Source organism: Nematolebias whitei, chromosome 15, assembly GCF_014905685.2.
Source record: "Nematolebias whitei isolate Nwh7 chromosome 15, NemWhi1, whole genome shotgun sequence".
NCBI classification, from domain to species: Eukaryota; Metazoa; Chordata; class Actinopteri; order Cyprinodontiformes; family Rivulidae; genus Nematolebias; species Nematolebias whitei.
In genome coordinates this window covers 1362765-1390507 of record NC_056512.1, presented here as the reverse complement: position 1 = coordinate 1390507, position 27743 = coordinate 1362765, and the positions used below count along the sequence as shown (strand labels likewise).

Below are 27743 nucleotides of genomic sequence, written 5' to 3'. Positions count from 1 at the left end.
TCTCAGCTGAAAAAAACAGGATTTGACCATCATGTTTACGTGACTGTTGAGTTTTAAGGACGGGTCCATTATCACCCCCAGATTAGTCACCTTTTGTTTCTCTAGCGGGGCTAGAGAGAAAAGGTCAATGTCATGGTTCATGAGTGAGCCACTGGGATGGAACAGCATGACTTCAGACTTCTTCTCATTGAAGCTTAAGAAGTTTAAAGCCATCCAGTCCCGGATGTCAGCCAGGCAGTCAAGAAGAGGCTGAATAGAGCGTGTGCCTCTGTGCCTCAGGGGGAAGTAAATTTGGCAATCATCGGCATAGAAATGAAAGGGTATGTCGTGTTTGCGGAAGATAGCACCTAGTGGCAGCAGGTATAAAGAAAAGAGAAGGGGACCGAGGATGGACCCCTGCGGTACCCCCCACTGGAGTGCAGTCGATGCCGAACTAAAATCTTTGATATTGACACAGAAGGTTCTGTCAGAGAGGTAGGACCCAAACCATTTAAGGGCTGACCCTGTGATGCCCACCCACTGCTCCAGTCTAGAAATGAGGATATTGTGGTCGATGGTGTCAAAAGCAGATGTAAGGTCCAATAGGACAAGCAGCACAGAATCACCTGCGTCTGTGGATATGAAAATGTCATTAAAAATCTTCAGTAGAGCAGTTTCAGTGCTATGGAGAGATTTGAAGCCAGATTGGAATAACTCAAGGATAGCGTGATCCCCCAAAAACTGTTTCAACTGAGACTCCACAATTTTTTCCAGTAGTTTAGAGGTGAATGGGAGTCTGGAGACAGGCCGGAAGTTGGACATGACTGAGGGGTCAAGGTTAGGTTTTTTCAGGAGGGGCTGGACAGCAGCATGTTTAAAAGTCTTTGGCACCACACCTGAGGATAAACTGCTATTCAGAATAGCGAGGATAAAAGGACCCAGGGTAGGAAAAACTTCCTTTAGCAGTCGAGGGGGGACCACATCAAAGGGGGAACCAGATGGCTTCATGCTGCACATTACCTGCTCCAGAGAGGACAGAGAGATGGGCTCAAAGTGGTCAAACACAGCCACACACTGAGAAGGGATGGACAGATCATGAGCTGGTGGAGAAATGAGTGCCCGGGTGTTTGCCACTTTTTCTAAAAAGAAATGGAGGAAGTTCTCACACAGCTCAGTTGAGGCTTCCAGAGGTGAAGGCTCACTGAGGTGTAGAACTGAGTTCAGGGTGGAGAAAAGAACTCGGGGGTTGTGGGAGTTGGAGACAATTAAATCAGAAAAGAATTTACATTTGGCACCACCAGTTTTTACAGCTGTAAAGAATGATTACACTTGTTTGGTCAGAAAAATCCAGAGAGGTATGAATGTAAGTGGGATAGAAGCAGATTGGTGAAAAATAAATGTGGATGTTTCAGCCTGGATTAATATGACAAGATTATCTGTAGCTTATGCAGATGCCCATTGGTTTTGTGGTGGAAGACTTAAGAAATACGATGCCACCAAGATGGTCTGGAAGATGTACAGTAATTTCTCTAATTTCTCGAGTTAGAATGGTAAATCTGACTGTACAGGATTTGGAAACTTTTAGGAACAGTGCATATTTGGTTGGTGAACTGGGGAAAAGGAGGAAGCGTGAATTTGATCTTTAGGTTGTTTTCACACCTGATAGTCCGGTAGACTCAGTTCTGTTGGGGACCAATATTCATGACATTTTGTTTACATTTGAGCTGGTGCGTTTGCATTCACACTGCACTGTGCAGTCGAGCCAACCTGTTGAACCAACCTATTGAACCAACCTATTCCCCCGCTCGCCTGTGAGGGCGCTAGACCAAGAACTACTGAAAGAAATTACACAAAAACCTCTGAAGACACTTATTCTTCTTCTGGAAAAAAAAAACAAAGATGGAGTGGCATCAAGTTTTAGGAGTTGTATTTTGTCATTTTTCAAAAATGGACTCAGCATGAGCAGAAAATGAGGCAGAAGACCATGGAGAATATTGTTTTTCACACAAGGCAGCTGACGGCTCCATATAAGGTAAGAGAAATGCGTGTTTGTTTGCCCTGCACTGTACTCCACTTCTTGCTTGTGGAGCGGGGCCCGGTCTGTTTACATTCACACTCTACTCGAACTGCACTGGAGTTTGCTTCTACCAGACCGAGACCTAGGTTTTAGCCCGGGCCAGAGTTCGCCTTTTTGTTCCGTGACCGAGTTTGATGGCGCGTTCACACCTCTCCAAACAAACCGGACTTTCTAGGAAAACGAGCTAGAGTTCGATTAAAGCGGACTAAACAGGGCTGGTGTGAATGCACCCTTATGCTGACTCACCTGCTTACATTGATTTGATAGGTGTCCCCAGAGGTGTCCCAGATGAATACAAACTAGTGGATCCAGTTGCTGCTGGCTTTGAATCTCTGATTCCATATATTACAGTTAATAAGAATGTGGCAAGAATTAATTTCATTCATTTTAATATTCAGAGGTTGAACAATTTGACAAGAGACGCACTAGATGGCGCCCATCAACAACTTGCAGCTACATCTTTAATGGCGTATCAAACTAGATTGGCTGTTGATTTTCTATTTGTGGAGAGAGGAGGGGTTTGTTCTATGTTTGGACAAGAATGTTGTACATTCAATCCTAATAACACAAGTCCAGATGGTTCATTAACAAGAGCTCTTAATGGCCTGAGATCCTTATCTGAGGAGTTGGCTGAAAGTTCTGGAGTTGAGAATCCCTTCAGTGACTGGTTCATATCAACTTTTGGAAGATGGAGGCTGTCATAATTACAGCTATGATTACAATACTTGCAGTTGTGGTTATGTTGATTTTTTTGTGGATGTTGCTGTGTTCCATGTGTGAGACATTTGTGTTTGAGGTGCATAAGTAGGGCAGTTGATATATTCCCTCAGCCACCATCTTATCAGATGAACATACAGGTAGCAGAAGTGTTGCCCCTTACAGGTGCCTAAGAAGATGAGGACAAGGATGAAGATGCCTGACTTCACTACGTTCCTGCATTTTCCCTAGTTCATATTATTCGCAGGATAAAACATGCCAGAAATATAGATTCCACACACTAGAGACGTGAGATTTATAGAAGGGACAAATGGTCATTTTCATTTTGCTTTTTTTACTTTTGATTACTTTTTATTACTTTTTTTTTAAGTATAAGCTTTGACAATTAAATTATACTCTAGTATGTTAGTTACTGATTTTTGTGTTACCAATTAGTATTGGTAGTTATTTTGTATACACTTGGGGTTTTATAATCTGTTGGGTTACATTAGATTTAGGAAGAATAAAGGGTGGGAATGTTACGAGTTTTCCACTGTGTACACTGTAATTATAATTGCATTGCCGTTTTTTTTTTTTTTTTAAAGATATTACATATAGGATTTTTGTTGACATGATAGTTGTGTCAAAAGGAGAATTGAAATATATTTCTATCAGTATTATATTTGTTATGTTACTAAAAGTTGTGTACACCTACAGTCTGCAGTATAAATGCATATTAAGCCGATGCAGAACCTTTATTTCTGAGTTTTTGTTTCCGGTAGGAAGGAGTTTTATTTACACGCCTACACTCTGCAAAAAGCCTGACACTTATTGTTTACATCAAGGATGGAAGTATTATTGGCTGAGAGGCTGGTCACATGGGTAAGAGTAGGCTGTCGTATGAGTGGAGATGACGACACCAACGGGTGTGGCCAGTTTCTGAAGAAAAGTGTGATGCGCTCTGTAAACGAGAGGGTGTTCAGTGAAATGGGAAGACATCATGTGAGTTGTGATTTTCACTTATCTGTACAATAAACCTGCAATAATACTGTGCACATTTGCTTCAGAGCCTGCTTCAGACGTTTGAATAACGTAACATCCATCGATATCTATCCATCTACTGGTATCTATCCATCTACCTACCCATCTACCTACCTACAGTAGCTATCTTGTCTCATTTGTCTGTATGTGTCCCTGTGATGGACTGGAGACCTGTCCAGGTGTCCCTTGCATCTGACAGTGACTGCTGGACGTGGATGGGTGAGTAGATAATGGATGGGTGGAGTTTCAAAACTCTTTATATGTCAAATCCATGTTAAAAATGGCCATGACAGGATGCGTGTTAATTAATTATGTAGGTAAATCTGAAACTATTATTTGTGTCCCTCCAAACAAAAATACAGAGTGAATAAAATGGATTTCATTCCTGAGCAAAGTGGTGGCCGATACTGGTAATTGTGAATAAAACTGATTGTTGTGCAGAACAGCAGAGAATTATTTTTCTAACAGATTTGGCCATGCATGTCTCACCTGAATGAGGGCTCTGTTTCTGATCTGACTGTATAGAGTTTTGATGTGTGGGGCCAGGTACATGTCCAACAACAGATTATCCTGTAAGAAACACAAAAGACAATATGTTTATAAAATATTCTTTCATATCAGAGGTTACAACTGGGGGGCTGTGGTGGCTTGGTCAGTCTTGTAATAATGAGGCTGCGGGTTCCAGCCCAGGTTGCATCAGGAACGACATCAAGAGTAAATAATTTCCAAATCTTTCATGCAACAATAAAAAAAAAACCAACAACATATGCTCACAACTGTGAAAAGGTCCTGAGAAGCTCTTTTCAGGCCTGAGCAGCGAAACGCTGCTGCGAAAGCCTATTGCAATTGCTTAGTTCATTAGGCCAGAGCAATGTTTCTGCCAAATGAATTGGACTTTTGGGGGCCTTAACATATCTCAAAAATCACCAAATTTGGCGGACGCATCAGGACTGGTGAAAAATTACATATTTTAAGGGCAACGCAAAAATTGCAACAGAAACGGCTCAAGAGCGACACATGGAAATTTTCTAAATACCCTCCGCCTTGATCTTAGTTTGTTGTAGAAGCATGAAATTTGGTACACTTCACCAATTCCCCAAGAGTAACAGAAAATACTCTGGCACCAACGTTGCATGATAAACAGGAAGGTGGCCATTTTGGAATGACATCCCAAATTTCACACCTTTTTGGCGGTTTTCAGCCTCCACATTTGAACTCCTCCTCCTAGGGATTTCGCTCAATCAGTTTCAAACTTGGCCATTTTGGTCAAAAGGCATAGGGAACGAAAAGTTATCTAAACGGTTCATTTCGGAGAATGCTGAAGGGCGGGGCCACACCTCAAAATTTGACATCTCGCTATGAAAAACGAAACGCTAATGGCTCCTACAAGAAAACTGTCTGAGACATCAAACCTTAAGTGATTGATCCACATCCGGTCCCCTGTAAGACTGAATGGTCAAATCATGACATCACTTAAGCCACGCTCCCCTGACAACAGGAAGTGTAAAGTTTTATGTTGAATGGTCCCTACCTGACCACTGTTACCTGATCAGCATGATAGTGTGTCCAGTGACCGAAGACATGATGGTGTAACTTGATTTCCAACACTGACAGTTTTGGGTGGAGCATGTGGGCGGCGCGGCGAATTAAGATGTAACGCCATCGCCATACGTTTGGCTCTAAATTCCACAGATTTGAACTGAGGGGCACCAAAATCAGTATGATCGATCATTATCCACCCCTTGAACAGAAAGCCATGCTAATTGGCCAATAGCCTACACAGCACCCACTAGAATATTTTAAAACCTCAGTCCCAAGTAATTTTTTGACCGATAATTCTGAAACTCGGTGAACATCTGTATTTTCTCAGGCCCTATGAAAAAATCTCTTGGAGCCATGGTCCAAAACCAACAGGAAGTTGGCCATTTTGGGTCAAAGGGTCATTTTTGGGTGTTTCTAAAGCCCCTTATCCACGGGGCCCTTTGGTACTCCTATGTAACTAGTTGTGGCCGATTGCGTGTTTTATCCACAATGCCTTTAGCGGTGGAACCCACCCCATTTTTGGGACCTAATTCTCTGAGGTCCCAGGTTTGGTTCTTGTAGGGTCTAGATGTGACATCAGCGCACTGTAGGTCACTGATTGGTCAGGGGGCGTATTCATTGGTGGAGGGTGGAGATTCAGTCTCCCACCGGAAATCACAATCCACCATTTTCTTTTTCACCCGCATAACAGACAACAAGTAATCGGAGGAGCTTATTTTGGAATATTTTATAAGGTAAAACAAATAATCATGGCACAACCGTGGTCGAATGCTGAAGTTCAGGCATTTCTCTGTTTGCTGGCCGATGAACAAGTGCAGAGCGAGCTAGATGGAACGAAACGAAATGAAAAGATTTTTCAAGAGGTGTCTGCGCAGATGGCGGTGCAGGGCTTCCATCGCACACCAAAGCAGAGGAAAGCTTAAAAAACTAAAAAGCGATTACAAAACGATTAAGGACCACAACGGTAGGAGTGGAGCAAACAGAAGAAACTGGAAATGGTTTGTACAAATGGATGCCATTTACGGCAAACGCCCAGCCAACAAAGGGAGGGAGAGTGGCCTAGACACGGCCACTGCTCTTCTGGAAGCTATAGTTGATGGTGAGTGTATTTTATTTACTTTAAGCATATTTCCTTTTCCTCATGCAACCGTTTCTTTGCGTTTTCTGAAAGTACTCTGAACAAACGAGGCTGACTCGGTTACGTCGTCATTAGTTAGCATCATTGCTAACTGTACTCTGTTGCTGTTTTTCCACTCTTATTTTGATGCAGAAAGTCCCACTGAAGATGAAGGTTCGCCAGATTCTGCTTTTGACTGTCCAATCCTCCCCGCTTCTGACCCTTCCCCGACCACACCAGCTCCAAGTACATGCACGCCACCGGGCACATTCACGCCACCGGGCACATCCACGCCACCGGGCAACACGCAGCAGAGCGGCACCAAACAGCACCCGTTACTAGGTAAGAAGCAACAATCGTGTTTAACATCACATTGATCATGCTGATATGAATGTTATTTTGTTTTTGTTGTAAAACACCTTGCATGTATTCAAACTACTTGTTTATTCAGTTGTAATGTATAAATGTTAAATTTAATTATTCATTTATTACTTAAACTTTCATTTATGAAGTTTATTATTGAAATTATACAGGGTGTAGTGATTTTTGTTCAGATTAACGATGCTCTGTTCTTTTTCTAAATTAGCACAAACCGTTGTAAATGACTACATGTAGTTTATTTATGCCCACCTGCTTACTATCATTAAAGTACTAGACTGCTTTATGAACAGAAACATTTCTGATCTTGTAAACAAACACCTTTTAAAATTAGCAGGAACTTTAATGTAAATAATTTATTTAAAAACTCTACCTGTACTTCATCATCTAACAGCCATTTTCTTGTGTGTTATTCCTAGGCAATAGAAAGCGCAGATCAACAAGTGCAGCAGAGAGCTTTGTTTCTGCGCATACAGAACAAGAGGAGATGAACCGGAAGCAGAGAGAGGAACACTTCCATTTTATTTGTGAGGATGCCAAAAAGGCAAGGCAAGAAGAAGCTGCGGAGAGGCAACGCCAAGCTGCAGCAGCGAGGAAGCAGGAGAAAGCAATTAGGAGGGAGGAGATGGCCTTGAGGAGAGAGGAAGCAGATGTTCGCAGAGAGGAAGCAGCACAGCGAAGGCAGGAGGCTGAACAGAGTGCTGCTTTCAGTCAGGCACTCCTTGGGGTGCTGGAATCCATTGCCCGTTCCATGGCAAACAGACATGTTTAAAAATATTTAGAGTAGATCATAGTTGATCTATAGAAATGTAGATCCTGCAAGGTAAGCCCACAAATAGCCAAACATGTAGCTTGTTAAGTTTGCATATATAGTTAGTGTATAATTGTTTTTTTTGTACAGGTCTTTATTTCTAATAAAAGAAACATTTTCAAGTCTTGAGCTTCCATCTGATCATCAAAAGTGAAGTGCTTACAGTGTTTTTTTACGACAATAGTGTAGATAAGTGAAGTAATTGTTTTTACCTGTAACAATGCTGGTGAAGATTCTCAGTTATCCTTGACACGGCAAATCCCCCCCAAAAAATATAAAAACAAAACCACAGGACTTTTTTTAAAACTGAAGACGTTTCGCTAATCATCTGAGGAGCACTCACAATTCAATGAAAAAAGGAATCTGGGATTAAAGTTATAAAGCTGTGGTGTTCTGTAAGCTTGCTGGAGATTGATCTGCATGTGTCAGTCTCCATAATACAAGCTTACGGCACACCACAGCTTTATAACTTGAATCACACTCCTCGTTTCATTCAATTGAGAAAGAGCCTCGGACGAAAAGTGATACATCTTCAGTTACAAATAAAGTCCAGTTTTTTTATTTATGTATTTTTTCGGTTTTATCTGTAATGAGTACTGAAAAACTTAACCATAATACAGAATGTCCATGTGTTGTAAATGAACATTGCAGTGGAGTTAAAAAGGTGTAGGACTTGTGTAATCTACGTTTACAATCATCCTCATTCAGGAGGTTTTCAGTCATTGCATGTCAAACACCTCGGCCATGATGTCCATCTTGTGGATCCAGCAGCTTCTGCATCTTTTTCGCCCAAGGTCAAAAATTCTCTCCACGACTTTCACTGTGGTACAAAGGAGCACTAACTAAATATTACTTAACAGCACTTCAATCATGAAGATAATTTGAGACAGCTTAATTTAAAGAGCTGCGTGGTAAACATAAGCTCTGTAAGAGTTGTTAAATGTCAAATCAAATGTAGGTTATTATGTAATGTACGTAATATATATATATATATATATATATATATATATACACATACATACATGTATACAAATCAAATTACAAAAAGACTTTATTAATCCCAGAGGGAAATTAAATGTAACTCATCATCCTGGTTTCATTAAAGAGTTGTTCTAGATGCTGATGCTGTGGGCAGGAAGGATCTCTTGTAGCGTCTGTCTTACAAGGGATCTGAAGAAGTCTCTGGCTGAAGACATATATATATAAATATTAAAATAGATTAATGTATATATGCATAAACAAATATAAAGTTCTTGTTGTAGGTTTTGGTTCTTTGTTAAAAACAAAAAGAGTATACAGTTTTTCTAAAACTACAGCCGCTAAAAAACGCAGCATATGTGATAGAAGCACAGCAGCAGTGTTTGTTTTGACATTTTTACACGAACCTGGTAATAAGGCATGTCTGTACATTAAAAAAACAAGAATAATTATTAATCCATGTTTATTTTCAAATCAACACTTTAACGTTCACTTGTATCTAAGGAAGGCTGGGGAGGTAAAAAAGATTAAGGGGTGGAATTAGGATAAGTTACAGCTCATGAGGTACTCCATCAGAGCATCTCTGACACCTCGGCCCTGCTCTCCATCTTGTGGGACAGAGACCAGGACGGGCTGTGCGGCTGGTTCTGCTTCAAGTTCATCGAGGTCATCCATTTTGGTTGTGTGTTGTTTTCCAGCTCTTCTTCTAATACATGTTAGTGGTGCTTAGAAAAGAGCTTAATGTAGCACTACCGCCACCAGCTGGTAAGGTGCGTTGATATTAATAATCCGCTCACTAGAGGTGAACAATCCGCCCACTAAACGGGAACTATAGGCAAAGTGGAGACATAAAAATAGAGGTCCCACCAGAACCGGACACAACAGGCTACAACAAGAACCAGACCTGTGGATACCAGGCTTAATTATCCTGATGCATGCTCAAGTGATAATTGCGAATTTTAACGAACTCCTCCTAGGGATTTTGAAGGATTACCTTCAAACTTAGTTAATATGCCCTTAACACACTGGGGAGAAAAAGTTATCAAAAGCTTGTGTTTTCGTATATGTTAAAGGGTCGTGACCAGGCCTCAAAGTTGCACTTCACTCCATAATTTTCCAAACGCTATACCTTTCATAGTGAAAGAGCGAAATGCAACAAACTTTGCATGACTCATCCCTGCTGGATGCCCAATGATCCTCTGTGTCATATTCTGACGTCATCAAAGTCCCGCCCCCTCAGAACAGGAAGTCCCTTTTTTTCACTTGGAATGCTCCCTCTCTGACACCCTTGAACTAATCAGGATGATCCTGTGTTAGAAGACTTATAACAAGTTGGTCTGACTGACTTTAAATTATAAACAGTTTTCAAAGGAAGATGTGGGTGTGGCGGCGTGACGAATTCAGAAGTGACGCCGTTGCAATATGTTTGGCTATAAATTCCACAGATTTTAACCGAAGTGCACCAAAATCAGTATGATCAATCATTATCCACCCCTTTAAAAGGAATCCATGATAAGTGGCCAATAACATAGACAATGCCCCCTATATTGTTCCTACAGTTATATCTCTGTGATACATCATCTGATCTGAACCAAATTTATTGTGCGTCATCAGTGAGCACTTTTACACACATTGGTATTGTTGTTTAACACTACACTCCAGTGCGTCCCCCACATTATTCCAAAAGTTATATGTTAGTGATGCATCATCTGATCTGAACCTGATTTTTTTATGCTTCATCAGTGAGCACTTGTAGACACATTGGTATTGTTGATTCATGACATAACTTAAACCCCACATACTCAGAGAAAAAACTGTTGATTATTGGATGACTCTTCCAGCTTCACCCTGTGTAAGATATTAGACTGAAACTTTGTTCGCTAATTGCTGATTAACACACATGACATGTTGAAAAGCATAAAGGAAGTGCTCGTCAAACATTCACAACAAAACAGCAAGTCACAATAACGCCTGTCTGGAAAGTCAGATTTCGCCTATACTTTAAAGACCTGAAATTGGACAAGTACCGACATGGACAGAAGGCGATGTGGAAGATTCGGGAAATGCACCCCGTGGTGAATGCGTGCGGGATTGGCACAAGAGAATTTGCGAAGGCCACTGGGTGGACTAGCTGGAGCTCCCGTGCTCACAGTAAGGCCGGAGCGGCGCTTTGCTGCGAGGGCCTCCAATGCAACTTGCAGCTTTAAATTTCTATGCTCTTGCATGGTAAGATGAGTCTCTTGGATAAATGCAATGTCTGTTTTAATATTTTTTAAATATGTCAAAACTCTTTCTTTTAACTGGCCTATTCAAACCATTCACATTAAAACTGACAATTTTCACTACTGTATTCATGTAAGTAGAACATTAAACAAAACACATTATGGTGTCTCACAGTCAAATTAACGAAAAGTGTCTCTCCTGAAAACCTAAAAATAAAAACAAAACAAAAAACAAAATCATTACCTCCCCCCTTCCTGAAATGCAGATCCACTAAACTTACGACATTAACCAAAATGACCAAAGATGTTTCCATATGACACTCTCTGAAAACGTTGGTTACGTACTGTAACCCCAGATTCTATGAATATAGGCGTAGCCCTTTAAGGCTGTCGCTGATGGGTTTATCCCGTTATGCAGAGCATAAGCACTGAAAAAATTTAGTCCACGCCCACCTGCTGTGTGGGCCCCACCCGGTCCGTATAAATTACGTTAAGAGCGGGAAATCGGCTCCCAAAATAGCTTTTTTCTTCAGCCATTTAGGAGCCAGTGAGGCCCGACGCTTAAAGGGCTACGCCTATATTCATAGAATCTGGGGTTACAGTACGTAACCAACGTTCTATTTCATATAGGCTTCGCCCTTTAAGGCTGTCGCTGATGGGTTAAGGGCGAAGCGGATGTGGTCCTCGCCTCACTGGGTCCATTCGAACACAGTAAGAAGCGGAAGCTTGCCCAAAAAACGTCTTGTCACTCAGCTCCCCGTGTGCATAACTACGCATCGCGTAATTATGTGCCATGCACAGACGCATGTTGAGTAACTATGCGTTCTGACAAAGCATGAATGCCCCGGAAAACTTTCAACGGGAAGAAGAAGTTGAAAAGGGGGGGGGGGGGGCATGAACCAACTGGTTCATGGCTGAACAGTATAAACAGATTAATGTCCATGAATTGATTATTGATCAAATGAACTGATTGGTAACAATAGTCATGAACTGATTAGTGACAATAGAACCAAAATCACAGACACGACTTGTGACTAATAACAACATCTCACACTGTAATGCATGCAGACAGAAGTGAGCTTAAACAGAGTTCCATGAGAACAACAATATTCATTCTGTTAGAGCACTAAGGACAGAATGTGTCATGGAACGAGCCGTTACATCACGTAGGTAAAAGCGAATAACTGAGCAGGGTGTTGACCACGCAGCCGCAGTGCAAATGTCCTGCATTGACATACCATTATGCAGAGCAGTCCAAGATGCGATACCCCTGGTCGAGTATGCTTAGAGGATGACAGGAGGCTCTAAATCTGATGCTCTGTAGGCTTCAGAAAAGGCCTCACACAGCCAGTGTGACAAGCGCTGGATGGATAACGGCGACCTGCAGAAGCATCTCTATAATGCACAAACAATTGTTGAGTTTGAAACGCATTGCAGCTGTGCGCGTTATGTAACACGTCAACGCCCGCACCGGGCAGAGAAGATGAAAAGATGCTTCCTCTTCTGATCTGTGGGGGGGAAAGAGACCCCTCCAACGATATCACTCTTGATTTAAAAGAGCTCGTGATGTTTTAGGCATAAAAGCTGGGTTGGTCTTAAATCAGCTGAGCTGCCCGTCAGCCTAAATTCTAAGGCATGACGAAGCAACAGAGAGGGCAGATAATTACTTACCCTCTTAGCGGGTGTTAAAGCCAGCAGCAGGGCTGTTTTAAGAGACAAGAATTTTAAGTGAAAACCTGATCCAGAGGCTCAACTGGAGCTTTGATCAGGGCTCGCAGGACCAGCGTTAAATCCCACTGTGGAGCAAGTGGACGTGAAGCAGGCCTGTGTCTCTGAACATCTTTTAGAAAAACGCTTCATCAGCAGGGTGATTAAAAGCTGTTCTGTCTCCGAAACCTTCGTGGCAGGAATAGATGACTGCAACGTACGTTAAAGCGTACTGAATGCCAACTCCCTATCCATCAGCTGTTGTAGAAAAACAACACGCCGCCTAAAAGGCATGAGGTGGCCTCTAAACCTTCTCTGTACACCAGCGCTGAAAAGCCGTCCCCTTGATGTGTACAGAACTGTGGTAGATGCAGCACGTGAATCTTGAATTGTGCACACTATCTCCTGAGGGAGACCCATCCTCTAAGTGGGACCGCTCAGCGGTCAGACCCACAGGTGTTGACCTATTTCTGGGTAACTCTTGGTCGCTCCTCCTGCCTGAAGGAGAGCATCCTCCCTCCACGGCAGTTCCACGGCGACCCGACAACAGACGTTGCAGGCCTGGGAACCATGGTGCGTTCACACGCCGGGAGCCACCAGGAGAGCTGTCAATCCCTCCTCCTGAACTCGGTTCAGGAACCGTAAAAAACAGAGGAGGTGGGGGAAAAAACGTGTACAAAAGCGTTTTGGGCCACGGGCTGTGAGCAAATGCGTCCCCCCCCCCAGCGATGGATCGTCTCGCGGGCTCAGGGAAAACCATAGTTGACACTGAGCGTTCTTCTCGCGTCGCAAACAGGTCCACAGCTGCTTTGCCAACTTCTGCTGCGTCTGAAAACATCAGATCTGGATGGAGGGTCCGGTCCACGTGACGTGGGCCGCCCCTGGACGTCACATCTGCCCCTCTGTTCAGAACACCGGATATGTAAAACCGCTCTAATAGAGAGCAGGTTTTGATGAGCCCAACACAGTAGCTTTCGCGCAATGTGTAACATCTGGGCTGAACGCACACCCTTGATGGTTATGTACGCAGCAGTCATCATGTTGTCTGTGTGAATCAACACGTGTTGATTCTGTAGCACGGGAGCAAAGTGTTGAATCATATTCAGTGCTGTGCGACACTCCAAAAACATTGATGTGTGTAGTGGGGCCACAGCGCCCCTACTGCTTGAGATAGGCATGTCCCCCCCCCCCCCCCCAGCCTGACAGCAACGTGTCCGTGAAGACTGACCCGTGACGTGGGTCTGCTGAGGGGGACTCCCTCTGACAGAAAACAAGGTGTTTCCCCAGAGTCGGAGGTCTGCTTCCACAGAGGAAGGGACAATGATCATCCGTCGTTTTGTTTTACTGGATCCACATGCAGACGTGCAAAACCACCTCTGGAGGCGTCTCATGTGAAACAAACCAGCGGAACCACTGTGTGAGTGACATCATTTCCAACAGCTTCATGACGGAGACAGCTGTTATCACTTGCCAGGTCTTACGTGGCTGAGTTGACTTTAAAAAAGTGTCGAATCTAGTTTGTGATAAACGAGCTTTCATGGTGGTTGAATTTAATTCCACTCCCAGAAAACAAATGTCTGGGCCGGGAAAATCGAGCTTCCTTCCAATTTATGGCGAAGCCCAGATTTAACAGGTGTGATGTCAACACCTGATCCTGCATCAGCGTCTCCTGTCTGAAGTGACAGGAGCAGCAGATCATCCAGGTAAAACAAAAACTCTCGTCTCTGTGTTTTAGAATGATTGGTATGCGTTCTCTGGATGTTATACAACAGATCCAAAAAACGGTCTCACCCCTCCGATCCGTGAGTAAAAACCTTGTGTTTTCTCTCCGTTGGGGGACTCTGTAGATTACTTTTATCAGAAACACTTGGATTTCTGCATTTAGGGATGAGATTTAGTCTGATGATGACGGGACCGTTTTTATAACTCCTCTGAATGGAGGGGTTCGGGTTGCAAACTGTAACTTGTACCATTTGCATAAAACCTTGTCCATCCATCTGAAAAACGGCGAGCATGTTTTAGCCACTCTACGTAACGTTCGTAGGGTGAACGTGCGTTAAGTGATGTGTCATGTTTTGTACGGCTGTCAGCAGTCCGCCCCTCAACCGCCGTCATGCGTCGCGGGAATGTTTTCTGTGTGATCCCGGGCGAGGCTTGTGCTGAGGCGAAGCGTGTGACAGCTGATGACGCAGTGGGGCTGCGCGTTTGACGTCGCTGTGCGAACGTTGAAAAGGCGGAGGGCGTGACTTCATTTACGCCGTGCTGTTGGAGTGAAGGCTGCTAGCCCCGCGGGAGCACACGTTTTTCTCTGGAGGGACGCGCGCCGCTCTCGCTGGAGGGGCGCGCGCTGGAGGGAGGCGGGACTCATTACCGGGTTCTTTCAGCTGCTTCACGTTTAAGCTGCGGTGAGCTGCCGAAAGCTGAGACGCGGTGGGTGACGGCTGCCCGCGTTTGATTCGTTGAGACGGGTGTCGTTTCTTGTGAGAGAGAAGGACCTCCACCCGAACCAACCTGCGGACCACATTTATACCGATGTGAGATGGTTAGCGCCGGCAGCTGTGTGTGTGCGCCAGCATCAACGCAGCGCCGTTTGGATGGAGGCTGTTCATTTTAGTGATCGACTCGTCATGTCTAGAGCGGCGGTGAGTTAAAAAACCTTATTTAAGGACACCGGCTCATGTGGAGGCTGTTCCATCCCACGAGTGCGAGTTGACACCGCTTGAGTGAGGATCGTGCAGTTCTAGTTGGTAACGAGTTATTTTCGCTTACCATTGTGCCGTGATCGACTCGTCATGTCTTAGAGCGACGGTGAGTTTAAAGACCTTATTTAAGGACACCGGCTCGTGTGTGGGGCTGTTTCATCCCACGAGTGCGAGTTGACATCGCTTGAGTGAAAATCGTGCAGCCCGGGATTATAACGAGTTATTTTCACTTACCATCGTGCCCTGTAAGCGACTAGTAATGTCTTGGAGCGGCGGTGAGTTTAAAAAACCTTATTAAGGACACCAGCTCTTAATGTGTGCGGCCGCTGTGAGCTCATCCGGGCTTACAGACTGGCTAAAAAAACAGACACTTTGATCATTAATGATGATTTATTTCAACTTTCGTGTCACTTTTACACACACCCTCCGGAGACCGTCATTTTGAGAAACTTCTCTCTCATGAGCTCTGCGATTGTTTGCCCAGAGCGCTGTCTTGCAGGCGAACTCTGGGGAAACGCTGAGCTGCAGGTTGCCGGAGTGAAGAGGGCTGGATTCTGACGGGCGGGGCTGGTGGTGGAACTCAGCGAAGGCCGCGGCCGTGGAAAAGTCGAAGCTTGCTCGCGACGGTCCCTCCAGCGGGACGGGGTGGGCCGCGCGGCTTGATGAGGTGGCGCACAGCCTCTGGCACCTCCTCCGACTGTTTCAATTCGCCAGCATGGTTTGAAGCTGCTCTGAACAACGCGTCCGCGATGGCTTCATCAGGTCTTGTGCAGTTTCTCCGGCAGCGAGGGGAGTAACGAAGCCAGGTGGGTCGTTGGATCATCGTCATCTGCGCTGCAGTCCTCGACAGGCAAACCGTGGGAGAGGCACATATGTTGAGCTGGCGTCAGCTGCCTTACAGAGGGAGTTCTTTGTCTCCAAGGCAGGTCTGCGGCCTTCAGTCCCTTGGACATGCTATATGCTAGCAGCGCACGTTGCTTGCTAACTGCGGCTGCCTGAAAATACATCGGTGGGCTCGATTGGAGAGCGTGGTCGCCGTCTGGTTCGTGTTCCTCCGGAGGGACGGGACGCTGCTCCGACCTGGGCAGCTTCGCACCGGAAGCTTCCCTGAGGCTTGGCTCCAGGGGGGGTTACCGAGGAATAGCCCCGCTCGGTGAACCCCTCAACTCTGGTGATGGGAGCGGACTGGGGACCGACTCCTCCAATCTACCAGGAAAGAACCGTCTGCGGCCTCGCCCGTCGAACGTCCTGTTGGAACGCGAGGCCGTATGGATCAAGACGGTGAGCCACAGTGGAGCCCGGTGAAAAACAACCTTCCCGCCGATCATCCGAACTGGCGGGAAAAGGCGAGGGACGTAGAAAAAAGGGGTCCCTTCATGTCAGCCTCCTCCTGGGTTCCGCCGGGCAACCGTGAGGGCGCTGTCGGCCGGGAGCGGTGTGATCGCTGATGCGAAACGAGGTGGGATGGGGTGAGCATTCACTCAGCCCCCCTCCACCTAAACTACGCTCCCCAGGAGGGATGAGCAGCGGGGGCTGCAGCTGAGCACGCCTTGCCCCGGAGGAACCATCCGGTTCGCCCCGAGGGTCGGCGATAAGAGGAAAAAACACAAGATGGCGTTGTCCAGCGTGTATTGACCTGTCACTGGGAAATGTTCCCCGACGCTTACCTTGGAATAAGACTGCTGTCATCTTCTCCTCGGGGAGGAGAACTCACCGGACGACCGGAGGTCGACTGCCGGGCCAAGCATCCTTCACAAAGGTTGGTCATTTACACAATTTATCCTCTTTGTTCTTCTGACAGTGCTATATTAGCTCGCTGAAGAAAAAATGGGAGCCGATTTCCCGCTCTTAACGTAATTTATACGGACCGGGTGGGGCCCACACAGCAGGTGGGCGTGGACTAAATTTTTTCAGTGCTTATGCTCTGCATAACGGGATAAACCCATCAGCGACAGCCTTAAAGGGCGAAGCCTATATGAAATAGAACAGCACATCTATCTCCTGTGCTAGTCTGGTCTAGAGTTATTTTAAACATATTTTTTATTTTGATTCTCGATATAAGGTATTCTCTTTAAGATATAAAAACTCCAACAAGTGTGTTCTGCATTTTAAAATACAGATAACAGAGTAAAGTACCTTAAGGATGTTCTACCTGTCCCATATAACGCTCTTTATATAATTGAGAAGAATAGCATTTTCCTCATAGCCCCATTTGGGGAGCTGTGTGCCTGTCAGGCAAGAGTCAGGGCTCACTAACCCCCGAAAAATTTCAGAGGAAGGACCCAGCGTCTTCAGGGGACTTGAAGAACATCATCTCCCTGTCCAGCAGGACCACTCTTAGGGTTGCTGGGTACAGAAGACTAAACTGCAATTTTTTTCGTGTAGTTTCTTCTTGGCTGCATTATATTCCTTCCTGCGCATCACCAGGCTCGCGCTGAGATCCAGGAAGAACATCACAGGTGCTCCGTTGAAGGTAACAGGTTCACCCTTTCCTCTGGATATCTTGGCGGCCGTACGAAGGATCTTATCCCGGTCTTGGAAGCAAATGGACGAGAATGAGTCTGGGCTGTTCCACCCTTTGCATGTTAAATGTAGGAGATAGATGTGCCCGTTCAATCACTGGGGGAACTGTGAAATGTTCTTTTCCCAGCACCGAGGGGATCCACTTCATGAAGAACTGTATCGGTTCCTTTCCTTCAAGGCCTTCGGGCAGGTTAATTATGCGGATGTTGTTACGCCGGCTTTGGTTTACCAGTTTGTCCACTTTATCAATTACAAAGTCTTTATCTTTAATGAGGCGCTTAACATGAGATTCCAGTTTGGTTAACTTATCCTCGACTGTGTTAATCCGTTCCTCCGCCTCTGTGATTCAGAAGCCCAGGCCGTCCATCACAGATTTCAGGCCGGAGATGGATTGATTAATTTCAGCAGTATTGGTGTCAAGTTTGTCAGAGAGAGTTTCATTACCACATCTGATCTCTTGTAGAATAGCGTGGCTTTCTCCGACTCTGCATTGGTTGTCTATCGCCTCCATGTTGCCGTCAGTACTCGTATCGTGTACTTCTTTTACTGTTGCGGAAAAGTGGTCAATAATCGAGCTTTGAGTCTTCTTTTGAGTCTTCTTTTGGGATCTTAGGTCCATAATACACATATCAGGAGAGGTTTAGAGCTAAATGGGAGCCAAATCTAATTAAAAACAGAGTTTTCATTTCAGAGCTCTAGAGCAGGCATCCTTTCACCATAACCCCCCAAGGCCAATTCATTTGACCAAAAAAATTGCAGCTAGGGCCTGAACAGAGCGATTACAATAGGCCTTCACAGCGCTTCGCAGCTGCTCGGGCCTAGAGCATTGGATATCAAAGGCCTTTTTTTTAATAGTTCAGTAGCCTGAGTAGGAGTGGATCCAGTGCAATAAATAACAGTGTTGTCTGCATAAAAATGCAAATTAGCATCAGACACATTCTGTCCCAATTCATTCATATAAATTTTGAATAGAAAAGGACCTAATATAGATCCCTGTAGTACCTCCTTATGAACTGTAGCAACTTCAGAACACAAATTATCATATTTAGTACATTGTGTCCTGTTCCTGAGATAATTTTTGAACCAAGCTAGTTCCGAGCTTGTTCCAAACCAAGCTTGTTCCGAAAAACCACAGTCTCACAGCCTGGATATCAGAATTTCATGGTCTACAGTATCAAATGCTTTTGACAAATCGACAAAGAGCTGCACAGCACTGCTTCTTATCAAGAATGACAATAATGTCATTAGAATCAGAATAAGCTTTATTATCATTGCACCGAGATACGAGAACATGTACATACAGCCGTCCGAAAGATGAACAGAGTGCATGTAGCTGCTGCTAAAAGTGCAGCCTTCTTATTCTTATTCAGAATAATACTTTCAGATAGAAAAAAGGGAAGAGCCATGAGGATAGATAGTGGTATAACAAAAAAGATCTCTTAACATTTTGTCCTATCAGGACACGAATTGAGACATCATAAAAACTCAAACAACAAGCACATTTAAAAATATGATTACATATGCATTTGACGTCATGGTGTTGAGATTTGTCCATGAGCATTTTTCAGATCGGCCACAGTTCTGATGATGATGTTTCAGCCAGCAGTTCTGATAAGCTTGCACAGAAGTTCTCGGGTGGGGGGGTTGCAATAGATGAAGCTTTTATCCCTGGTTACCCATGACCCAGGAAAAATTTGATAGTCGGCCCCGTCTTCGAGGCCAAACGGGAAGTCAGATTCAGATAAGCTTTGATTGTTGATTTTCTTCAGGCAGACTTTTTTTTTCATCAGCCTTGAGTCCTTTTGAAACTTTATGGTTCAAAATGGCCGAATTTGTGGGAATCCATTCCATTGATCCATGTTATGAGCCTCCTTCAAGGTCGATCCCACCACGCTGACAAGTCCCAGAAGCTGCAGGTGGCCTTCGATTCTCATAAATCGCATCCACCTTACGATTTAGCTCGTAAATCGTACGTAAATCATACTTCCGGTAAGATGGCGCCCGTGTACATGGCTTGCAATCCACCTCTGCTGATGGTGTTCGGATTATTTGTGTTTTGATCGTTTTTTATCTGGAACATAAACTCGCTGCTGGTGTATGACCAACAACAGCTGCTGGATCTTCGTTTTTCTGCCGCCGATGTTGTTTATTTGGACCAATATGAGCGTACCTCTGGACCATCCCTCTTCCCCCGCTCCTGGTGGACGTGTCTGTTTACCTCCGCTGCGCTCCTCACCTGCCTGCCCGGAAACATCGCTCCAAATGCCGGGGAAAACGTGCTGGGCAGCTGGTAAAGCTTAAAGCCCTGCGCGCTACATTTTCCTCTTCAGCTGGTGGTCATGGTTTCCATCGCCAGCTTCCCGCGTGCCCGGACCAGGAAAACAACGGGAGTTGTCGACCGGTGCACTGCACGGACCGACCCGGAGGGGCCGTTATTGAAAACCTGCGGCCATTGGCGCGCGCAAACTCCACCGCTGCTGGTTCCACTTTGAACAGTATCTGGATGTGTTTGATCAATGCAAGATCTGTTAACAACAAAACTTTTATCCTGAGGGACTACTTTCAAGAGCATGATTTGGACTTTCTCTACATCACAGAGACTTGGATGTCTCCGGGTGAGTCCAGCGCCTTGACGGAATTATTGCCACCAAACTGTCTGTATTTTAACGCACCGCAGCCATCAGGCCAACGCGGTGGGGGATTATTAAAAATATTCAAATCATCTTTTGACTGTAAACAACTGCCCATCCCAGTTTCCCACGCCAGCTTTGAGCTGAGCGTCTTTGAACTCGGCCATTCGCCTTCAACCTTATGTGCGCTCATCTACGCCCACCTCAATCTAAGGACTTCATAAATGAGTTTTCTGATTTCTTAATTTAATTCATTTATTCATTCATTTAAAAGAAACAAAATAAAAAAAAAATCATCAAAAAGAAAATATTGAATGAAAAGAGTGCAGAAAGAAGAAAAAAAAATCTTATATCTGCCCCTTATTTAAGAAAATATAAAATAACTTTACACAATCACTTAAATTAATCACTTTAATATCCACTTTAAAGCTAGGAATAAAAATAAACATGTTTTGTGTTAGCAGAATTTAATTCTAACTTTAAAACTTATCCAACATTAATAAAACTTACCTCAAGTTGCCTTTTTGGACATGCATGCATATATTTGTACAAATTGTACTTGAGAGGAGATTATTACAGCCTCATGTAAAATCGATGATGATGATATCGGAACTGGATCGGTATCGGCCGATATTCAGATTTAGGTATCTGGATCGGATCGGAAGTAAAAAAAGTGGATCGGTGCATCCCTAATGTAAACGGTCCCACCCAAGAGCGCGGACATACACTGGGCCTTGTTTTAACTCGTGATGTGACTGTTAGTAATCTTGAAATTGGTGATAATGATTTTTCAGACCACATGCCAGTCCAGTTTGAGTTCACCCTCCCCCATCTAACTCCTAAGCCGTGCATTCCTGCAAGTAGTAGCCGGGCCATTAACCACTTCACTGCCGCACGTTTCACAAATGTTTTTAACTCTGAAATGATAATTCAGCCCCCGGTGTTTCTCACCACCACTGAGGAGCTGACATCCCAGTTCAACTCTTGTCAGCTTAAAGACTCTGGATCATGTCGCTCCTGTTAAAACTAGAAAATCAAAACTCAGAGCAGAACCTTGGCTGAGTGAAGTCACCAAGGCCGTTAGGCAGCAATGTAGGAGGGTGGAGCGCAAATGGAGGAAAGTCGGGCTGCAAGTCTCTTTTCAAATACTTAGAGAGTTGGCGCCGTTATCAGAAAGCAGTAAAAGCTGCTAAATTCAAATACTTCTCTGATATAATTACCTCAAACTCTCACAACCCACGTGTCCTCTTCTCCACCCTTAACTCTGTTCTGCACCTCACTGAACCATCACCTCTGGAAGCCTCGACTGTGCGAGAACTTCTTACATTTCTTTTTGGAAAAAATTGCGACCACCCGGGGTCTCATTTCCCCTCCAGCTCATGACCCATCCATCCCTCCTCAATCTGTAGCTCCATTTGACCATTTTGAACCCATATATCTTCTCTAGAGCAGGTCACGTGCAGCTTGAAATCTTCTGGTTCCCCCTTTGATGTGGCCCCCCCTCGACTACTAAAAGAGGTTTTTCCTACTCTAGGTCCGTTCATTCTTGCTATAGTAAACAGTAGTTTATCAACTGGTGTGGTGTCAAAAACCTTTAAACATGCTGCTGTCCAGCCTCTCCTAAAAAAAACAAACCTTGACCCCTCAGTAGTATCCAACATCCGGCCTGTCTCCACACTCCCATTTGTTTCTAAACTACTGGAGAAAATAGTTGAGTCCCAGTTTAAGTGCTACCTGGAGGATCACGCCATCTTAGAGCTATTCCAATCTGGCTTTAAACCTCTCCACAGCACTGAAATTGCCCTACTGAAGGTTTTTAATGACATCTTCATATCCACAGATACCGGTGATTCTGTGCTGCTTGTCCTGTTGGACCTCACAGCCGCCTTTGACACCATCGTGGGTTTGCGGTACACCTCAGAAAACCCTCCCACATAGACCAGTATTTGCAGTTTGACTCCCATCACCCTTTGGAGCACAAGTTAGGAGTCATCAGGACTTTGTATCACAGAGCAGACAGCGTCCCCACTAGCTCAGGAGCCAGGCAGAAGGAGAAATCCCACACAAGACAGGCTCTAGAGCAATGTGGATATCCTAACTGGGCCTTCCTAAAAGCAGAGAAGAAACCCAAACTGGACTCCAGTCAGCCAACAGGTGAAAAGGAGGAACCCAGACCCAGACCAGTGGTCATTCCATATGTTGAGGGAGTATCAGAGAAACTGAGACGTTTATTTTCTAAACATAACATCCCAGTGGCTTTTAAACCCCAAAATACATTACGGCAAAGACTGGTTCATCCCAAAGATCCAGTCCCCCGGCACAAACAGAGCAATGTTGTGTATGCTGTTCAGTGTCAGGAGGGTGATCAGTCTTACATCGGGGAAACTAAACAGCCACTGGCCAAAAGGATGGCCCAACACAGAAGATCAACATCATCAGGCCAGGATTCTGCAGGCTACACTCATCTCCAGGCCAGCGGTCACTCTTTCAGGGATGAAGATGTGCACATCCTGGATAGAGAGGAACGATGGTTTGAGAGAGGAGTAAAGGAGGCCATCTTTGTGAAAAGAAATCGTCCATCGTTAAACAGGGGTGGAGGCCTCCGGGTTCAATTGTCCCCCTCTTACAATGCTGTGATTGCTAGTATCACTCAGCCCTCTGTGAATAGTAAACAGCCATCAGTGTGCTAATGATCCATTGTTAGGCTGATGGTCCTTCTTGAGCATGTGATCAGCTGGTTTTGGTTGTCAGCAGCAAAACTGGTTGATCCACTTTGAGAAGGTGCTATTTAAGAGACTGAACTGAATACAGCACCTCAGACTGAGGAAGCCTCTCGGACGAGAGACGAAACGTTTCTACATTTTTTGTTGTTTTGCTTTGTTTTGGTTTTTTTGAATGTCCAGAGGACCGGATTTAACTTTTTTAGATTAATTTTGTATATTGCTTTGTGTGTTGTCTGTTGTTCTGCTGTACAGCACTTTGGTTGGCCTGGTAACTGTTTTAAGTGTTCTATAAATAAAATGGTATAGTATGGTGAATCAGCTGATTTTGAGTACTCACAGCACAAACCAAACATTTTGTCATAACACGGGGAACCCAGAGTGGTATGAGACCAGACAGGACAAGACTCGAGTAGGAAAATTAATAATGTTTATTATTTACAGTGTACTATTTACAGATGGTCATCTCTTGGAGGTCCTAGGAAAGAGAACTGGGTCAGTAGGGTCCACTTGCAAGGCAGAGCACAGTTGGTAATTTGTTTGTTTTCTCTTACAGGTGGTGGCACAGATGTTAGGCACGGATGTGATCCACCAGAGGACTCCAGAGATGGGAAATCAGGCAGGACAAGCAAGGCAGGTTGAACAGGCGTGTGGCTGGAAGGCAAGGCACGAAAGACTGGGACCAGAGTCATGGTGAGGTTCAGATTGGACAGCAGTCAAGGAGGCAGAATGACTGCGGGCACAAGAACAAAGGTAGTAACTCTTATTTGTTAGACAATATATAGGCCAAAAGCATAAATACCAAAAAGGGTACAATGTTCCACCGATGAGTCACACTAGACTGTAGCCTTAAATATTAGAGGGACCTCATCAGGTGGATGGCCGACAGCTGGTGGCAATCAGTGGCCATCTTGGAGGAGGAGCTGCATGCAGTGGAACTCTTACACCTTCATAATGACTCGGAAGCTTTGTCATGGCCAAAACTGGGGCCAAAGTCTTCTTCAACAGTCAATAGAACAGAGCCCCACTGATGCCAAAAAGCAGAGTCCCTGCTATCATGAATCCAAATATATAAACATCTTCAGTGTCTTCCTGAGACAGGACTGAGAGGCACATCAACTGCCACACTCACCACGGATCCATGACGTACCCCACAGCGTGAGTCTCAGCTGGACAAGCAGGTTCTGCAGGACACTGTCGTTTTGTTGAAAAAAATTTGTTTTTTGTTGATCAGGGTGCACCTGGTGATGAGCTGCTGAGGTCATGTGAGAGGTAAAACAAGCCAATATATTACAATCAAGCATAATAAATATTGTTAATAATAACCTCTGCATATTGTTTCAATAAACCAAACTGGACGAGGAAACCTTCGACAGTCTGGAGAGTTACGTGGACGAGTGTTTTAACAACATCGTGATGGGTAAACCACAAAAAAACACAGCATCCACGGCCACACCAACTCCTAAACGCACGCGTTCGGAGAGCTCAACCAGCACGTCCACCTCCCCAGAGAAAAGTTTCACTGATGTCCTGGGCTCTATAGACAAGAAGCTAACCAGCTTAGATGCCCGGCTGGCCCTGGTGGAGGTTCTCCACAAGGAGTTTCAAGCACTGAGGGAGTCTCTGGAGTTCAGCCAAGCTCAGGTGGCGTCGCTCACTGCAGAGAACCAAACTCTGAGGGGTAACGTCAAAGAACTCACCGAGAAGATGTCGCAGCTGTCTGGAGAGAACAGGAAAATGAAGGAGTCCATCCTGGACATTCAAGCTCGGAGCATGCGGGACAATCTTGTCTTCTCAGGGATCCCAGAACGAGCAGAGGAGGACGCTGAAGTTACGATCCGTGAGTTTATCCAACATCAGCTGAAACTCCCAAGTGAGACGGTAAAAAACATCACTTTCCATCGCGTTCACCGGTTCCGAGGTAAGAAGCCCAATAACAAGCCACCTCGACCAATGATAGCTAAATTTTAGCACTTTAAACAAAAAGAGCAGGTCAGAAGTCGGGGCAGAGAGCTGTATGGTATGGACTTCAGTGTGAATGATCAATTTCCTAAAGAGATCCTCGATCGGAGGAGAGTTTTGTTTCCAATCAGGAAGAAATACATGTCTGAGGGCGTCAGAGCTGCGGTGGCTGTAGATAAACTTTATATTAATGGTCAGTTGTTCAGGGAACGGGAAGTCACTCCATGGCTTTATTAAAAGGAACAACAGGTTAGTTTGAAGCAGGGCTGTTCAACTGATGGCCCGCGGGCCAAGTCAGGCCCACAGGTGAGCTAAGTTCGGTCCACCAATGGGTTCACTCTTAAAACGAAACTTGAGTTTTAACTATAAAACAATGTAACTTAATGACAAGAACTAGTGGATATCTGACCCCTGAGCGCTTGGCTTTCAGTAACTGTGGCCCCCTGGGCAGTTTAGTTGAATAGTCCTGGTTTAACGCTTGTAACACAGGAGGTAAATTAACTCTGAGATCACACGAACTGACAGTCAGGCTGAAATCAGACAATTTAATTCCTGAATTTCTTGAGCAGGGCCTTGAAATTGGCTCTGAACAGCGCGTCCGTCGTGATGGGGCCATCTAGCGAGTCCATCTGCAGCTTCTCCGACAGGGAGGGGGAGTGACAAAGCCAGGTGGACCTCTGAACCATTGTCATTCAGGCTGTGATGCGAGACAGGCAGACAGCAGACGAGGTGCACAGGTTGATGGTGACGTCAGACGCCTTGCAGAGGGAGCTCTTCGTCTCCTGAGGCAGGTCTGTTCCCTCCAGCCTCTAAGATGCTGTACGTCAGCGGCGCAACGTTATTGTTCGTTGCGGCCACATGGAATGCATACTAGTGAGCTCGGTTGGAGAGCGACGTCACCGCCTGGTCATGCTTCCCCGGAGGCACAGGACGCTGGTCCAACCTGGACATCTTGCTCAGAGAGCCTCCGCCAGGCTTGGCTCCAAGGGGGCACCGAGGGAAATTCCGCTCAGTAAAACCCCTCCACTCTGGTGATGGGAGCAAATGTGGAAACCAGCGCTCTCAGTCTACCAGGTCTGGCTGTAGCCTCAGTCCAATAGGACGTCGCTGCTGGGAAACGAGGCCAGATGGGATCAGGACAGCGAGCCAGGGTGGAGCCAAAAACCTTCCCGCTAGATCATCCGATCTGGGCGGGTGTGGTCGCCGATGTGAAAAGGCCCGGGGGGGTGGGGGGTGAGCATCCGCTCAGCCCCCCTTGTTCCGACACTACGCTCTCCAGGAGGGAGTGAGCAGCGGGGGCTGCTGCTGATGTCGCCTGTCCCGGAGGAACCACCCGATTCGCTCCGAGAGTCGGCGTTAAAAAGAAAAAAGGGTCGATGGCGTCATCCAGCGGGTAGCGACCCACCACTGAAAAAAAATTCCTTGGCGCTTACCTTGAAACAAGGCTGCTCATCTGCTTCTCCTCGGGGAGGAAGAACTCACCGAGACGGCAGGAGGTTGGCGTGGCGGGGACCCAAGCAGCCTTAACAAAGGCTGTGCCGGTCAAGCTGGACAACTTTCCTTCTTCGTTCTTCTGACAGTGCTATTAGCTTTCTGAAGAAAAAATGGAAGCCGATTACCCGCTCTTAACGTAATTTATACGGACCGGGTGGGGCCCACACAAAAGGTGGGCGTGGACTACATTTTTTCAGTGCGATGCTTTGCATGACGGGATAAACCCACCAGCGACAGCCTTAAAGGGTGAAACCAATACGAAATAGAATCAATTTATTGCTAAACAAAATATTCTAAGTAGCAGTCAGTATGGGTTTAGAACAGACCTGGGCATTGTACGGCCCCAGGGCCACATGCGGCCCTTTGGTTGACTCTGACCGGCCCCCGTAAGGGGAATTACAAAATACATATGTAAACAAATGAAGTTAACCAAATCCAGATATAGATCCTCTCTCACTGATGTTGTCAGCTTTGCTTCACATCTCCACCTCAGACTTTCAACCTGACTTTAACATTTCCGTTAAAGCCCAACAGAGACTAGACGTCTCTCACTAAACAAGAAAAAAGAACTGAAAAACACCAAATGAGATGTTTAGACTACAAATGTAGGCACGTAAAGAACCGGGACTCGAAATCACAGTTCAGTGACGATCACTATTATATGATGTTTCATAATATTTGGAGTGCAAAGACAATATTGTGATATATCTAGAAAGCTAAGAACTTTTTCCAGCAGTATATAAAACTCAAAATGAGTTTTGGGGTGAATGTGACTGAAAATGATCACTAATATAACGTCACAAATGGTAAAAATGTTAACAGTTTACCATTGTATTGGGAAATTTAATTGAATAAATGACATTTTTTGTAAGGAAACCTCGCTTTTTCGTTGCTTAATCATAACAAATACTCTTACCAGCTTGTTAAAACAGTGCTATGTACTGCTTTTAATAATGAAATACTATTAATATTATGCAGTATTGAGTTAACTTGAAATCAGGTCTCTCTTGTAAATGAGTCCTCGAGGCTCAATGGGATTTACTTGTCTAAATAAAGGTTGAATGAAAAAGTCATTTGTGCCAGCCCTCCACAATATTTGTTGTTTCTCATGTGGCCCTGATATAGGAATGATTATTTTGATGCTTTTATGTCAATTTATACTTA

At 45.0% G+C, this 27743-nt stretch overlaps 1 protein-coding gene across 1 annotated transcript in view; it reads right to left on the bottom strand.

The window, feature by feature from the left end:
* LOC119421928 (COP9 signalosome complex subunit 1) overlaps nucleotides 1–27743 on the bottom strand; it is a 116860-nt gene that overhangs the window by 64170 nt on the left and 24947 nt on the right. Inside the window, exon 8 of the mRNA XM_037689292.1 lies at nucleotides 4283–4363. Within this exon, the coding sequence (XP_037545220.1) occupies nucleotides 4283–4363 (81 nt within the window). The remainder of the gene's footprint in view (nucleotides 1–4282; nucleotides 4364–27743) is intronic.